Consider the following 15437-nt stretch of genomic DNA (forward strand, 5'->3'; position numbering starts at 1 on the left):
CTTTTCAGAACCACCCCAACTCATTTAGAGATTGTCATTACGTGGTGTTACCGCAAACTCTTCTATATATTATGGTGTTCACTGTGCATTACCCCTTTAAAAGTCGTTCTGCACCCCACACTCATTCCAAATATTTTGAAGGAATTGTAAATCATAGTTTGTCTGTTAAACCAATGCTGAACTGACTCAAATTGCTGGACTGACTTTTTGGCCCAAAATTGATAAAACTGCTGGACTTCACCCTTTTTTCAATTTTGGGTCTAAATTTGATAAAAATGCTGGACATACCCCGCGTGGTTTTTTCTTCTTTCAATTTTGGCCTTGATTTTCAAATTTTGGGTCTAAATTTTATATAAATGCTGGACTTACCCCTTGTGGGTTCTAAAATTTTGGCCCAAATTTGAAATTTTGATATTTGGACTGAATGCCCCTTGTGAATCTTTTTAAAATATGGGGTTTAATTTGTTAAAGATGCTGGACAATTTTTTCAATTTTGGGTCTCAATTTTGGGTCTCAATAGAAATGCTGGACTTAGTTTGATTAAAATGCTGTTTTTTTTTAAATGTTGGCCCAAATTCGACTAAAATGCTGGACTTACCCCTTGTGAATTTTTTCAATTTTGGCCCAAATTTGAGAAAAATGCTGGACTTACCGTAACCCCTTGTGATATTTTTCAAAATTTGGGTGTGAATTTGATAAAAATGCGTGACTTACCCCTTGTGATCTTCTCAATTTGGGGTTTGAATTTGATAAAAATGCTGGACTTACCCCTTGTATTTTTGGTTTTTACAATTTTGGCCCAAATTCGATGAAAATGATGAAATAGGCCTAATACCTTGTGATTTTCAAATTTTGGGTCTAAATTTGATAAAAATGCTGGACTATACCCCTTGTGTTTTTTCTCAAGTTTGGCCCAAATTCGATGAAAATGATAGACTTAACCCCTTGTGATTTTCAAATTTTGGGTCTTTATTTGATGCTGGACTTACCCCTTGTGTTGTTCTAAATTTTTGGCCCAAATTCGATTTTGTGTCTTAAAATTGATAAAAATGCTATAGTTTTACAATTGTTTATCAAATTTGATAAAGGTTTTTTGTGTTAATTTTGGACTCAAATATGATAGAAATGCTGGACTAATCCCTTTTGATTTTCAAACTAATCCCTTTTGATTTTCAAAACTTTGGTGTAAATTTGATAAAAATGCTGCAGATACCTCTGTGATTATTTCAATTTTGGGTCACTCTAAATTTGATAAAAATGCTGGACTTACCCCTCGTGAGTTCTTCAATTTTTTTCAAAATTTGATAAAAATGTTTTTTCCCACTCAATTTTGGCCCAAAATCGATGAAAATGATAGACTAACCCCTGGTGACTTTCAAATTTGGGGTCTTAATTTGATAAAAATGCTGGACTTACCCCTTGTGATTTTTTCAATGTTGAGTCTTAATTTGATAAAATGCTGAACTTACCCCTTGTGTTTTTCTCAATTTTTTGCCCAAGTTCGATGAAAAAGATGGACTACTAAACCCCTTGTGATTTTCAAATTTTGAGTCTAAATTTTATAAAAATGCTAGACTTACCCCTTGTGGGTTTTCAATTTTGGGTCCAAGTTGGATACAAATGCTGGACTTACTTACCCCTTTGGTTTTTCTAAATTTTTTGCCCAAATTCGATGAAAAAGATGGACTAAACCCCTTGTGATTCTCAAACTTTGGGTCTAAATTTGATAAAAATGCTAGACTTACCCCTTGTGGGTTTTTCAATTTTGGGTCCAAGTTAGATACAAATGCTGGACTTACCCCTTGTTTTTTTCAAATTTGGGGTATTAATTTGATAAACTGCTGGACTTACCCCTTGTGATTTATTAAATTTTTGGCCCAAATTTGATAAATATGCTGGACTTACCCCTTGAGGTTTTTTTTAATTTTGGCCCAAATTCGACTTAAATGATGGGCTAACCCCTTGTGATTTAAAAAAACAAATTGCAAAATTTAATGAAAATGCTGGACATACCCCTTTTGATTTTTTTTCAATTATGGGTCTCAATTTTATAAAAATACTGGACTTAACTCTTGTGATTTTAAAATATATTTTGCCTAAATCTGATAAAAATGCTTTTGATTTTTTTGTATATTTTGGCCCAAAGCTGATAAAAATGCTGGATTTACTACCCTTGTGGTTTCTTTCAACCTTTGGTCTACAGTGTATTTCGATAAAAATGCTGGACTTGCCCCTTGTGTTTTTTCTCAATTGTGGCCCAAATTCGATTTTGGGTCTTAAAATTGATCAAAATGCTATAGTTTTACAATTGTTATTAAAATTTGATAAAAAGGTTTTTTTCGTAAATTTTAGCCCAAACTTGATAAAGCTGCTGGCCTTCCCCATTTTTCAATTCATAGCCAACATTTGATAAAAATGCTTGACTACTCTTTGTGAATTTTCCAATTTTGGGTCTAAATTTTATAAAATGATGGACTAACCCCTTTTGATTTTCAAAACTTTGGTGTAAATTTGATAAAAATGCTGCAGATACCCCTGTGATTATTTCAATTTTGGGTCACTCTAAATTTGATAAAAATGCTGGACTTACCCCTCGTGAGTTCTTCAATTTTTTTCAAAATTTGATAAAAACGTTTTCTCCCCCCCCCCTCAATTTTGGACTCACATTTCATAGAAATGCTGGACTAAGCCCTTGTGTTTTTGTCAATTTTGGGTTTAATGTCATAAAAATGCTGGACTTATTTACCCCTTGTGATTTTTCAAACTTTTTGCCTAAATTTGATTTAAAAAAACGGACTTACCCCTTTATTATTTTGGACATTTTATTTTGGGCACAAACTTGGTTAAAATGCTGCAGCCGGTTTCACGAAACGCTAGGATTAATCCGATCTCGAGTTAGGATGAGTAACTCGTCCTAACTTAAGGATTAATCTTAGGTATGCATGCTACAGTGCAGGGATGGGATTCGTGTTAAGTCGAACAGTTTGGTGAAATCGACGAGAGGACTCACCCTTTTGACGTTGTAAAAAACTTGATTAAAAAGTAACTAAAAAAGACAAACGTTTCCCCATCTATAAACAACAAAAGTTTAAAGAATTATAAAAACAATTCAATTCTAAAACAAATTTCACACAAAAATACATAATTGTAGCTTCTAATATTGTTTATTTGTTTACATAATGCTAGTACAGATTTACTTCTGCAATAAATGTACAATATAACATTTTCTTTGTCATTATTAGTTTATTATCAAACCAGTTTTACATGTATAGGCCTAGACCATTGATTTATTCAGTAGTCAAAACTGAGAAAACTTTTAAATTTATGCGGTCACAGGTTATGACTTTTCACGGAGTGTAAACAGTCTGTGCAGTTTATTCCTTTTTAATAATGCATGCATTTATACATTGATCTACAAATGGGTATTGATTCATTCAACTGCCGGCTTATGAAGAACACAAAACAGACACGAACAGACCATTGTAGTTAATTCACCATTTTACATTCATAATATTGTATCTTTCATCCACTCAGTATTTTGACGCAAATTTCCCCATATTTGGGTACATGATTTTTAAGGAACCAGCTCAATGCACTTTTTAAAAATAGTTGTCAAAAATAATGCTGATATTAATAATTCATTTTCAAACTCCATTCATTAGGTGCCTAATATTATTCTTAAAGACAGTGGAAACTAATGGTAGTTACTCAAAATTCGTATTAGCATAAAACCTTACTTGGTAACAAATAATTAGAAGAGGTTGATAGAATAAAACACAGCTCCCTCTGAAGTGACGAAGTTTTCGAGAAAAAAGTAATTTTCGACGAATTTGACTTCGAGGCCTCAGAATTAGATGTTAGGTCCTAAACCAAGCATCGGAAAGCACACAACTTCGTTTGACAAGGGTGTTTTTTCTTACATTATTATCTCGCAACTTCGACGACCAAAAGAGCTCAAATTTTCACAGGTTTGGTATTGTATGCTTTTGTTGAGATACATTAAGTGAGAAGACTGGTCTTTGACCAATTGTGTCCAGTGTCTTAAATTAAATGCAAAATAGCTAATTGTAATATCACGACTGTTGGCTACCAAATTCAAATGTGATTGGAAGCACTAACAGTCTCTTTTCTTCCACATTATAACCGAAAACTGTGTTCATTGTACAATAATATACAAGGCATGTAAAAGTTATTTAGAGAGCGGTAAAGACGCAATCATGCAAGTAAATCAGAACTAAGAATTTCAGTTTATCTTCAAATTTTACATTACTTCATCACAACTTTTCAATGCCAAAAAATTATCATGCATGCATTACTACTTAACGATTGCTACTATTACACAACCGACTGTGTTAAGAAAGTTTTACTTAGTTTTGCTCATAAAACGAACTTCTGAAAGAAATACAAAGTGACATTATTTGTTTCTCATTGTGTCGTTCCTGATCAATTCGCTGCATGAAATTATAACCTTTACTTTCCTTCGATTCAAAATATTGAAGTCGAAAAAGCAAGGCTTATGGGTATGCCTAGTCCCAAGCTCATAAGGATCTAAGATAATAATTTGATGCACAAAATTGTTCAGGACAAACCAACGAGTTATTGCAGGTCCTTGAGAATTTCCTGAAATTATTTATTTTAAAAGAAATTACTCTAAAGGTAAATTTATAAAAAAATATTTCAGACAATGAATAGTGAGAGCATGTTTTCAAAACAGGTTAACTGTGGAGTGAACATAAAGGAGCGACTTTAAAACCCTTTTCGGAGTTTATATTAAAATGGCACAGTCTTTTGTTAGTTTTGGAAATTTGTATTGTTTTGAAATGAAGCAATTTTTTTCAACAACGGGGTTTCATTTACTCACGTTTTCAGATTTTCTTTTTCAAAATTGTTCGACATGATTGGTTATATTTTCATTTTAAACAAGAAACTTAAAAGCATTTAGGAATCACCTTTCCTCGTTACAAGCTTTTGTTTATGTACATGCATAAATGTTATTGATATATGTTTATAAAATAAGATCTTAACAAAATAACCTTTGGATGTTGTTAATTCACTGAATACTCAAGGAAACAAATAATGGCAATCAGTAGGACACTATAAAACTGTTTTCAATCTCTGCATCAACACTTTAAACAAATCTTTCGCGTTCATGTGTACATATTATTATATTAAACAACTTCCAGGTCACAACAATTGACTCTGATTCCTGGTTCCAAGTGGCCTGGCTTATTACTGGAAAGACATGACCCGAAAAGTTGTTTAAAAATTTGGTTTTTAACTTTGACTATGCGTCTTTTTCACTCATTCCTGTGCCAGCCTCCTGGTAGTCCAACTGACTTGCTGTCCCAAGCTAATTATAGCTTTAGCAGTCACACACAGGAGTAAAACAAATGCGGAAAGTTCCTTAATATTTTCTAGAATGCAGAAATGAAATAGTATAATAAGTTAACCATCTGTTTACCAGCCTCATTTATTTCCATATATAATTGAATGAACTAACAGTCTCCAGTAAGGTACATTGCTCTATGACAGTTATACCCAATGATAATATCCTTGGTTTTAAAATGGCAATGTTTGTGTTTTATTTTAACTGCCTGAGCTTAGGAAACTTTTTAATAATAACTATTAACATTGTTTTCAACGCTGTTTACATGCTGATAATTTTGCACAGAGTAGAATTGCTTAAGTTCTTTTTACATCATGTTATATTATTAATGGAATGTTGCAAAGTCGTAAAAGCCAAATAAGTTATTTCTGTTATATAGACTACATTAATTTCTAGAACAAACATTTATATCTTTTTGTTTACGAAATAAGTTACTGTACACTATGATTTACAAAGTTAGTTACAGAAAATGTCTTTAGTATTTTGTTTTTAAGTTCCAGTTCCCTTGTCGACTGTACGCCAAATAGAAATGTGAACGACATAACCGGTAATACTGAAATGTTTCCACGAAAGATTTTAAATGCTTTGAAAAAGTTTCCTGAAATAGTGAATACTTGATACCGTTGAGTTAAGTGATATTTACATGTACACACCACACCAGTCACATAAACAAGCTTCGGATCCAAAACGTGAAGTAGAATCACAGTGTTCAAAATCAATCAAAGTTTGTGCTTATCTCTTCACGAAACCATCACACAAATTAATAGCTCTCTACTATAATGCACAACAGCACAGTTAGAATGAACTGTTATCATTGTGGTAGATATCATTGAACTTTACCCACCTCCCCATGCCATAAATATCCCGACTTTTTATCTAGTGTAGTAAGGCTAAGGTGTCAGCTAAAGAAGCGCGGGAAAACAGTTGGCATGTTGCCCACTTCTGACATCAAAAGGTGCGTGCCCAGGTAGAACGAAATAATTGGCTGGGATCCAGTGAACTGACCCGATGACCTGTTGTTTTCGGTGCAATGCCTATCAAAGGCACGCGGCCACTACTACTCTGATTTATTTCTCCAGATAGAGAAAACAAAATTGTTGAAAAACAAGCTCCCCGCCTGCACTTGTTCACAGTCCCTCTGGTACAGCGATGGGGAGAATACCAGTGAATGAGGTTGAACTTACGAATGCCCGCGGCGTCAGTAGCGTCCCTTGTCAATGTCAAGACCTTTGACCTTCGACCTGGGGGCGGGGCTGTCAGAGTTGTTGTTGCACTTGCCCAAATCTGTCGATATGAAATGAAAAATTGTGAGAACATATTTAAGTGAGCCATAACAATACTAGTTAGATTGTAGTACAAAAAACAAAAAAAGTATTTACGGGGAATTCTCCATTTTTTTGTAAGTTTTGGTGAAGTTGAAAACAACTATGAATCAGTTTTTGTTTACTAGTTGTGCAAGTTTCGATCCATTGTACTAGTAATACTTGAAACTCATTACAATTGGGTCAAGATACTTTAAGAAATGTTGATATATTGAAATGTTGAAAAACTATGGGTCTTGTCGAAATCACAGCTTGGGTTTGGGATCTGTCTTGGATAACGTGGCAAAATGCTACAAAAATGTTTCAGATCCTACTAAAAAAAATCATTTGCTACTCAATTAGCGTTCACTGCGTACAAAACAAGTTTAGTGTAAGTATTTTATGAAATCATTTCTCGTGCGCCAATGCTTATTTTGAAAACGTGTGCTTTCGGTGCGTGAATTCGAGCGCGCGGAAAAGGCCCAAATCGGTGCCGAAGCCGAAGTCATTGTTTCATTAAGCGCCTGTTTGGTACCGTGCGATTGTATTGAGTAGATTCAGCCCACCATCTTCATTACAATAAATCTTCTCCTGTGGAAATTACATCTAAATTAATAGGTGGTTTGGGTTTTCGAGTGAGATTGTGTACAGGCAATACGCGAATAATTGAACCAAAACAATGCGTGTAGTTTCGACAGTTTTCTCGCAATTGAAGGTACTTGTATCTAAAGATAAAGACAAATGTTAGTTATAGGAGACCGTGCTCGGAGTATTTTTCACTATTCTGGAACTGGTATTGATACAAAAAAAGGAAACTGTGTCGTTGACGTTTGTGTTTCAAGTTGGCAAAACATTGAAATGAACAATTATTTTACCAACTTCGTTTTTTGTTTATTTTATTGCTTTTTCCCCGCTGCTACAGTCTTCAGATATAACCACCCACAGACGAAGGAAACTGCACGGCAGACCTTTCTTCAAGTCTTTAACGATATCATCAAACAATGTGAAATTCGATATAACTCGCGTCCATTGTTTTAACTTTATTCACACTGAACAAAATATCTCAGTGCTGACAGGAGTTTGGCACCGTGCCAATACTACACACCCCGGCATCGGAAAAACAACCATAGTGACAATGCATTGCCTTGTGCGTGTTGAGTAAACTACGTCCCTGCCATGTAAACGTTCATTGACCTGTACAATACGGCTACACTACGTGTCCTATAGCTCGAAACCAGCATTCACTGGTACCCGTTCAAACTTATCAGGATTATCAAACGATCGTCAATTGCCGGCACTATGATGGAACCAACGTTTATGCCTCGAGTTTTAAAGAAAACAAAAGCCACTGCCGTTTTGAACCGCTCGATTCTGCCGGTGTGCTTCATGCAATATTGAAGTGAACAAAATGTGTATTTATAGCACGTGACGCTGTTAAAAAGATATTACCAGCAAAAGGAGCATGATGTTGTAAACAGGGTCACCGGGTTTAACCTATGCAGAGTTGTTGGAACATTATAGTACACGCCAATCAACTGCAGTGTGCCGTAAAGGAACTTCAACGGGAGGTACTCCACCTCTAGACAATATTCTGAAGTTGATTTTCATCGTTTTCATTAATTGCATTTCCATTCCAATATTGTTTTTTTTTTTTTTTTTTTTACGATGAACTACGAGCAACAGTAATATATTTTCTATAGCCAATGGTAATTTTTTCTAGACAAAATAAACATTCTCGAGCAAAGTCAGCAACGACGGAAAGTAATTTAACGAGAACTCTTTCCATGATAACCCGTAAACAATTGACAAAAAAAATAAAATGCTAACAGTTCATTTTGTTCACCCATTCGGTAAGAAAGAAGTTGGTTTACGAATCAGGAACACTGCTTAAAGTTTTCTAAGCTCACTTGGTATTCGTGTACAACATTTTAACCACGGATTCTCAGCTCAACTCTGAGGTGAGAAATGGTTCGATCTTTAACACATGATTCTTGTTTTCTGTTTCAGTTGGGTTAGAACAACGTGCGCATCTTTGAGAACTCTACCCGAGTTTCCTAACTGTGCACCAACACTTTACCTACAATTAGCACAGACTTTATTATAGCAGTAGCACAGACTTTATTATAGCAGTAGCACAGACGAGCGATCAACGTTTACCATCGTACGACAACAGCAAAAACAAGAATGTTGATTGTGTTTCTATTAAACAAGTCCAAACATGTCTCTTTCGTTTTTCGAGTAGATCAAGTCTCAACTTGTTCTTTATCCGTTTTGGTTGGGAAGCAAGCACAGACTTGTTCGATTATTTGTAACAAACTAATCTAGAATGGTCAATAAACTACCGGTAATCAGTCATACTCAAAATATTTGGAACTGGGACTTGTGTTATTTTTTTCTTCAAAATGGCTACGCACCCCGAAGAATTGTGTCTGTTTTGTGTTTTCTCGTTGATTGGGACATTTTTTGTATCCATAAAAAGAACGTTCGAGGTTACTTGGGGGTATCGTTTACACCGTAAGCCGGCGTAAAAAGGCAGAACAATGGCCGCTACAAAGGTTTTTTTTATATTTTGTTTCACGGAACAGAAACTGCTGCTCTTAAAGGTTTTTTTTAAGAGTTGTAAGATGTTATGTCAACTTGTTTTAAATGGTATAACAATTTAAACTTTTTGCATGTTCCAGAGGCTTCTGAAACCTTTACAGACCGAACTCTATACCATTAAAGATAGCCAACTCGAGGTTCGACCTATTTTTAGTGTGGGAATCTACATCAATGATTTTTGGTTCCTAGTTGGCGAGAATATAAATAGGTTGAAGCACTGCCCCAGATCTCCAGGGTCTCATACAAGTGCCTGGTTGGCACGCGTTCATTCATCAGCTAAACCTGTGCGAGTTCCAACGTGCCGCGCCACGCCTATTGTGCAAACCGAAAACAGAAAAAGCCAAAAAAAAAAAAAAAAAAAAAAAGCAATTGGGACTCTCACTTTCCTTTCTTTTCAGTGAGGTGATTTATGGTACATTACACCAAAGTCGGTTTTGCTTCAAAAAGAAAACCCACAAAAAAACCACACCTGTACTTACCGTGTTTGGTTGATGAGGTACCGTTAGCGATCACGACTGACCGACTTCAGGCAACGTGTCCCCGCCGTCAGTGGGGCTGTTTGTCCCCATGCGTCGCTTCGTGGGAACCGGGTGCTTGCCTCCGTCGTCGGTGCCGGACGAAATTCTGATTTCTGATGACCCGCACCTCTTTCGTTGCCTGAAATAATCTGCAATTGTAGTAAAATAATAGTCACTTGGTAAACAGCATGTCAATTAGAATTTACTTTATACAATAATGGTGTTGTTTGTGTACTACAAAATGCCTAAAATTGGTTTATTGCATTTAAATTCAACTCGGAGCGTCGGTGCTTTGTTGAACACTTTTTGATTTGGTTAGAACATGGTTAGAAGTGAGAAAGGTCCAGATATCCAGAGGAAATTATAAACCTTTTTCGCATCAAGGAAATGTAAGTGTATAGATGGCTCAATGTTCAACCAGCTTCACGGTGTTTATTGTAAAATAAAAGTGAAGAGGCTAAGCATTGACAAATTAATTTAGTTTTCAGCCCGGCATTGGTCAAGTCGGTCCAAACGGCTTCCGCATGATTTCCTGTGGGAAACAACCCATTGGGAATTAACTTGCTGCGAGGATACAAGCCATTTAAACCGCCATCCACTATTGTCATGCAATGAGCAAAGACATAATCCGATTTTGAGGACTAATTCTTGCTAGCTCCCAGCATAATTCCCTGTTCTATGCTCCTCGACAGTGGTACTCTTTCGCCCTTGCTAAATCTAAAATGCCGTGATTACAATTGTGTGTTAACCAGCCAGTGTCATCAATTTCGCATAAACCCGTATGCCGCGTAATCAGCGGGGGTAAAGTCAGGGAGTGCACCTAAAAAAAAAGTTGTTTGGACAAGGTTTTGAAGACAGCCGTTAGTGCAACCAGATTAATTCCTCCATGATGCAACAGTTATGGTGGGAAGCTTGTCAATTATATGGTGGGAAGCTTGTTGAGCAGGATTAATGCTGCTTTGCATATCTTTAACAGGAGGGGTGACAAGTGTTTATCTTGTTACGATCTTTGTGGGGCAAAACATCGCCCCAACTGGTTTCAAAACCAGGGACCAGCCGTGCCAGGACCATCGTCTTTCCAGCATTTCTGCAACCATGACATAAACCCATATTTCCTGGTATAAAATACACAGTTAGCAATTCACTTTGAACTGGTTGCTTCTGTGTGGACAAGTTTCAACTTGTCCTATTTTTCTCAGCCGTGTTTGTAAATCTTGCCGGTATAGCCCACATGGCCCTGGCGTGATACGTTCATGCTATTGTTATGCCCGAATAGTGAACAATCGTTTTCATTTGAATATATAGAGTTGTTTATAACTCCACTAGCGGAGCTAAAAAGAGCGAAAGCACAGTCGGGACCATTATACCATTACGAAGAGCAAACAGTGGTGTGGTTGTATAATTTATATTAAACACAATGATCGCTCGGCCTTGAAAGCTTGCAAGTTGGAAACAACTAATTAATTATATAATCTTTCACACAATCGGTTTAGTTGACCGTTAAGCACATACACAAGGCAGTTTTAGCGTTATTTTTACGTATATACAGCTAGCTCAAAAAGTTTGTTTGTTCGGCTTTTTTTTGCTATAATTATATAGATATTATTGAGGTAATTCTGCAATTGCCCACATGCCAATTTCGATATCGATGAACATTTTACGACACTATTCTTCACAAATTAACTTCAACTATCAAATGTTAAATCAAATCAGTTGCTTTTGGATAAGTTTTAACTTGTCCCTGATTGTATTCCCAGTTTGTGTACATCCTCGCTGCTCAAACAACTCGGTACCCACATCGCCCAATTCGATCATTAATAAGTTGGGTAAACAATTTCTGACAATAACCGGTTCTATACAATTGGAAAATTATTTGTGCATATTGTTCCAAGCACAAAGAGTTCGTTTGTTTTAATTGGAGATTAAGTCATGTTAGGGCTTCCTTTTAAAGCCATTGGACCCTTTCGGTACAGAAAAAAAAAAAAGTTCACAGATTTACAAATAATTTACAGGGTTTACAGAAGGTAATGGTGAAAGACTTCTCTTGAAACATTAGTCCATGAAATGCTTTACTTTTTGAGAAAACGGTAAAACAATATAAATTCTCGTTAACGAGAATTACAGATTTGTTATAAACACATGTCATGACACGGCGAAACGCGCGAAAACAGGAGTGGGTTTTCCCGTTATTTTCTCCAGACTCCGATGACCGATTGAGCCTAAATTTCCACAGGATTGTTATTTTATATATAAGTTGTGATACACGAAGTGTGGGACTTGGACAATACTGTTTACCGAAAGTGTATAATGGCTTTAAGAACATAATAAGCGATTTAATTTTACGCAAGATTGATTATCCAATAGCACTGTTTGTTTTTCTCGAGGTCTTTTATTTGATATGAACTAATGTACACAACAACACGACCACTATTCAAAAGTTGTATCATTACGTCGCCCTTTATCAGTCAAGGACCACCCAAAAACTCACCAAAAATAAGTATTTAAGCATTATCCAGAGTGATAAAACAAATTACAATAATAACTAGATGTTCATTGCGTAAAGACAGATGTAAGTTCGCCCATGTTTGCAAGTCTCTTTTCTTGTAGTTACAAAAGAATTGTAAGAATTGTACACATTTGAAACAAAAACGTCTCTTCAAATTTACTTGAAGCACTTTCAAATTTTTGGATATCACTTCGTTTGGATTAATGTTAATTAACTTTAAAAAAATCGCCTTTTCATTAGTTCAACGAGCTGCTGATTCTAGTCTTTGACCCACATATATTGATAACTTTTAACGGTCTTATTTACGAATACACTCAACCTGGTTAACCACTAACAACTACTGAACAAGTGGTGTACACAATACAAAAGATACCGCGATATTGCAAGGGTATTTTCTAACGCCCACTAGACAAGTTGCGACATGCCGGCAATCGAAAAGGGAAAATTTCTTTAATTGCAAAATATTTGATGTTTGTTTGTTATGCCAACTTCTGTGAACTTGTGAAAACCACACTTACTGTCGACGTCAAGGAATAATTTAATCTTAATTTTTTAGAACTAAAACCTTACTGCAAAATTTACTTACAATCTAATGGAACATTGCAATGTTTTAGGTTTTAAAATGTTACAGACGGTTTAAGGCATATAGGAGAATTTACACATACCCATCATAACACAAAAAGCACATTAGGCCTATCCGCATCGGGTAAATACAATTTAAAAAGCACTAAGCAAAGTGGACAAAACTTACCGGTGACTTTAGACTGTGTTTGCGGCATCTGTTGTTTGTCAACAACTGATGTGGCTGTTGATGGTATACTTGTTGTGACTGCAAGCTCACTACCGTGTCTTTGGGCCTTGCAGATTGTCTTGCGTTCAGACGACGTTTCTGATATTGACGGAATTGTGTCGTCGGTTTTAGAGGATAATGTGACAGAGGCGATAGAGTTTTGTTTTGAGTTGTTCGATGCTTCTAAACGATGAAGAGGCACAAACGAATGATCGCGAACAGTGGAATGTGTTTTGAGAACGACTGCAGTTCCATCGGCTTCGTTGGTGTGCAAAGGGTGAATACGACTGTCAATTTTGTTTTGACGGGGCGTAGTGGACAAACGCTCTGGCTGTCTCAGCCGATTTCTCTTCCTCGGAACTGTTTCACGATAAAACGACGGGACGGATTCGGCTGGCATTGCCTCCCAGTTGGTGTATCGACTGCTACTCTGGTCCTCCAAAGGAACACATTTCCCCAAATCAAATCCCATTTGAGCTTGTTGTTCTGCGTCTATTTGAGCAATCTCAGTCTGCAAGAAGCTATTCGTCTCGGCGTGGTCCACCGGGAAGAGCTTCCGACAAGCCCGTGGCTTTGGCATGGTCGGTACGCAAGGAGAGGGTTGTCTCCGGAACTCCGAAAGCAACGGTGAATCTACCCTGACGGAGCTCATCCTAATTATAGAACACTACAACTTCCTTCAACGGTGAACCAAGACAGAGAACTATTCACCGTTAGATCTTTTCTCAGCCAGTGACTGAGCAGAATGCCGGTATTATTATTCCACAAGAGTCTGCAGCTTGGCTGCCTTGCCCACTCTCTACTCGACTCCAGCCAATGTTGTTTGTGAAAATCTACTACGACAAACCACGTACTATAAACCGATTGTTCGGGACGTTCATTCAATAACGACAGGGCGTAGTACAAAGGGTCACGGCATCAGGCAAGCTGGTGAGTATCCCTGAGCGTACTGACTGTACTGGTAGTTGTTTACACCTTTCGGCCACGGAGGAAAAATACAGGTTCCACTCTATCTACTAATTTGATTGGTGCTGGGCCAAGAGAGGGCGGGGCTATGCATAACAAAAGATGGTTATCGCTCATGCGCAATGCCGTCCATTCGTGCCAAACAAAGGTCATGCATAATGCATTTTGCACAATGGTTTAGAGCGTGGCCAGGGGGGGGGGGGGGGGGGGTCGAGCAAACAGTTTCGGTGTTTCTATTTTAGACCATAGACCAACTGTGTGTAGCATGGGCTCCGAGTCAAAAACTTTCCTTATAAAGGAATTTTAAAGGGGATATTTATCCGTCGTTCAAACACAGAAGGGTTGTACTCGTTCTGGTTTATTTGTTGCATCGGATTCTCACCTCTAATTTTGAGTTTCAATGAATGAATTTAAACATACGAATGGCACGTATATCTCCAATCGAGAAGGTGGAGTTGTTGTTGGTAGTCAGTGGATGTTTCACTTTGTTTACATCCAGGGTCTGGGTTGGATGGTTGGATTGAAGATAACGGTTTGATGAACCGTTATTTCATCTTGGCCCACTGGACTGGCAAAAATACTGCTTAAAAAAATCCTGCTGAGCAAATTTAGCTAGAACAATTGAGGTAGGATCCATGATAGCCCAGGTTGGACTCATCCCTTGCATACAACGCAAAAAGAGTCCATATAAAATTCCCGTACTTTTGCGAAACAAACTGCAGCCTAGATTTGTTCACCTTTTTTATAACTTATTGAAGAAGCTGAACTATTACTCACATATTTTTTGTATAGGCGGTCGGAACTACCAGAAAGGGAGCTTGATTTTTATTTTTTTTGTAACATTGTTTTGTGAAGTTAAATTGAACTGAATGGCTTGTAAACACTTGCTGACGTCACACACTGCAAAATATGGAGTGTTAAAATTAGCACCATAGGTATTTTTACATTATATAGATACCGAACAGAAGATTCAAAATTAACAGCAGGGTGCTAAAAATAACACCATTGTAATTGGTGTTAAAATGATGTCATTTTAACGCCTTAAGGTGGTACTTGGGTTCACCACACACAGGGCTCCGTTTCATAGAGATGTTAGAGCACAAAAATGAGCTCAGCAGAACAATGATTATGCTGACCAGAATACGGTTACCAGCCAATTAATTACCATATCCCATGTATAATTTGTGACTGGTATCCATATTGCTAAGCGAGGATTTTAAAGCACTATTTTCTGCTTATGCTTAAGCAGCTCTATAAAATTGGGCACAGAATCAATAAGTGAAATGAAATTAAACACAGCCTAATGATGACAATGTGACTCTCGTTATATAACGCAAGATCCGCATCTCAATTGATGGTTATCTTGCTG

The 15437-nt window shown here is 36.9% G+C and overlaps 1 protein-coding gene across 1 annotated transcript; it reads right to left on the reverse strand.

Annotated features, from left to right (window-relative positions):
* Positions 1-3151: 3151 nt before the first annotated feature.
* Positions 3152-13958, reverse strand: LOC139939811 (uncharacterized). Its single transcript, XM_071935942.1, has 3 exons — positions 13064-13958; positions 9768-9955; positions 3152-6670 (listed from the first exon to the last, which is right to left on the reverse strand). The coding sequence occupies exons 1-2, from the start codon at positions 13752-13754 to the stop codon at positions 9798-9800; spliced, it is 849 nt and encodes a 282-aa protein (XP_071792043.1). The 5' UTR covers positions 13755-13958; the 3' UTR covers positions 3152-6670; positions 9768-9797.
* Between the last annotated feature and the right edge of the window lie 1479 nt (positions 13959-15437).

This window comes from Asterias amurensis, chromosome 7 (assembly GCF_032118995.1).
Source record: "Asterias amurensis chromosome 7, ASM3211899v1".
NCBI classification, from domain to species: Eukaryota; Metazoa; Echinodermata; class Asteroidea; order Forcipulatida; family Asteriidae; genus Asterias; species Asterias amurensis.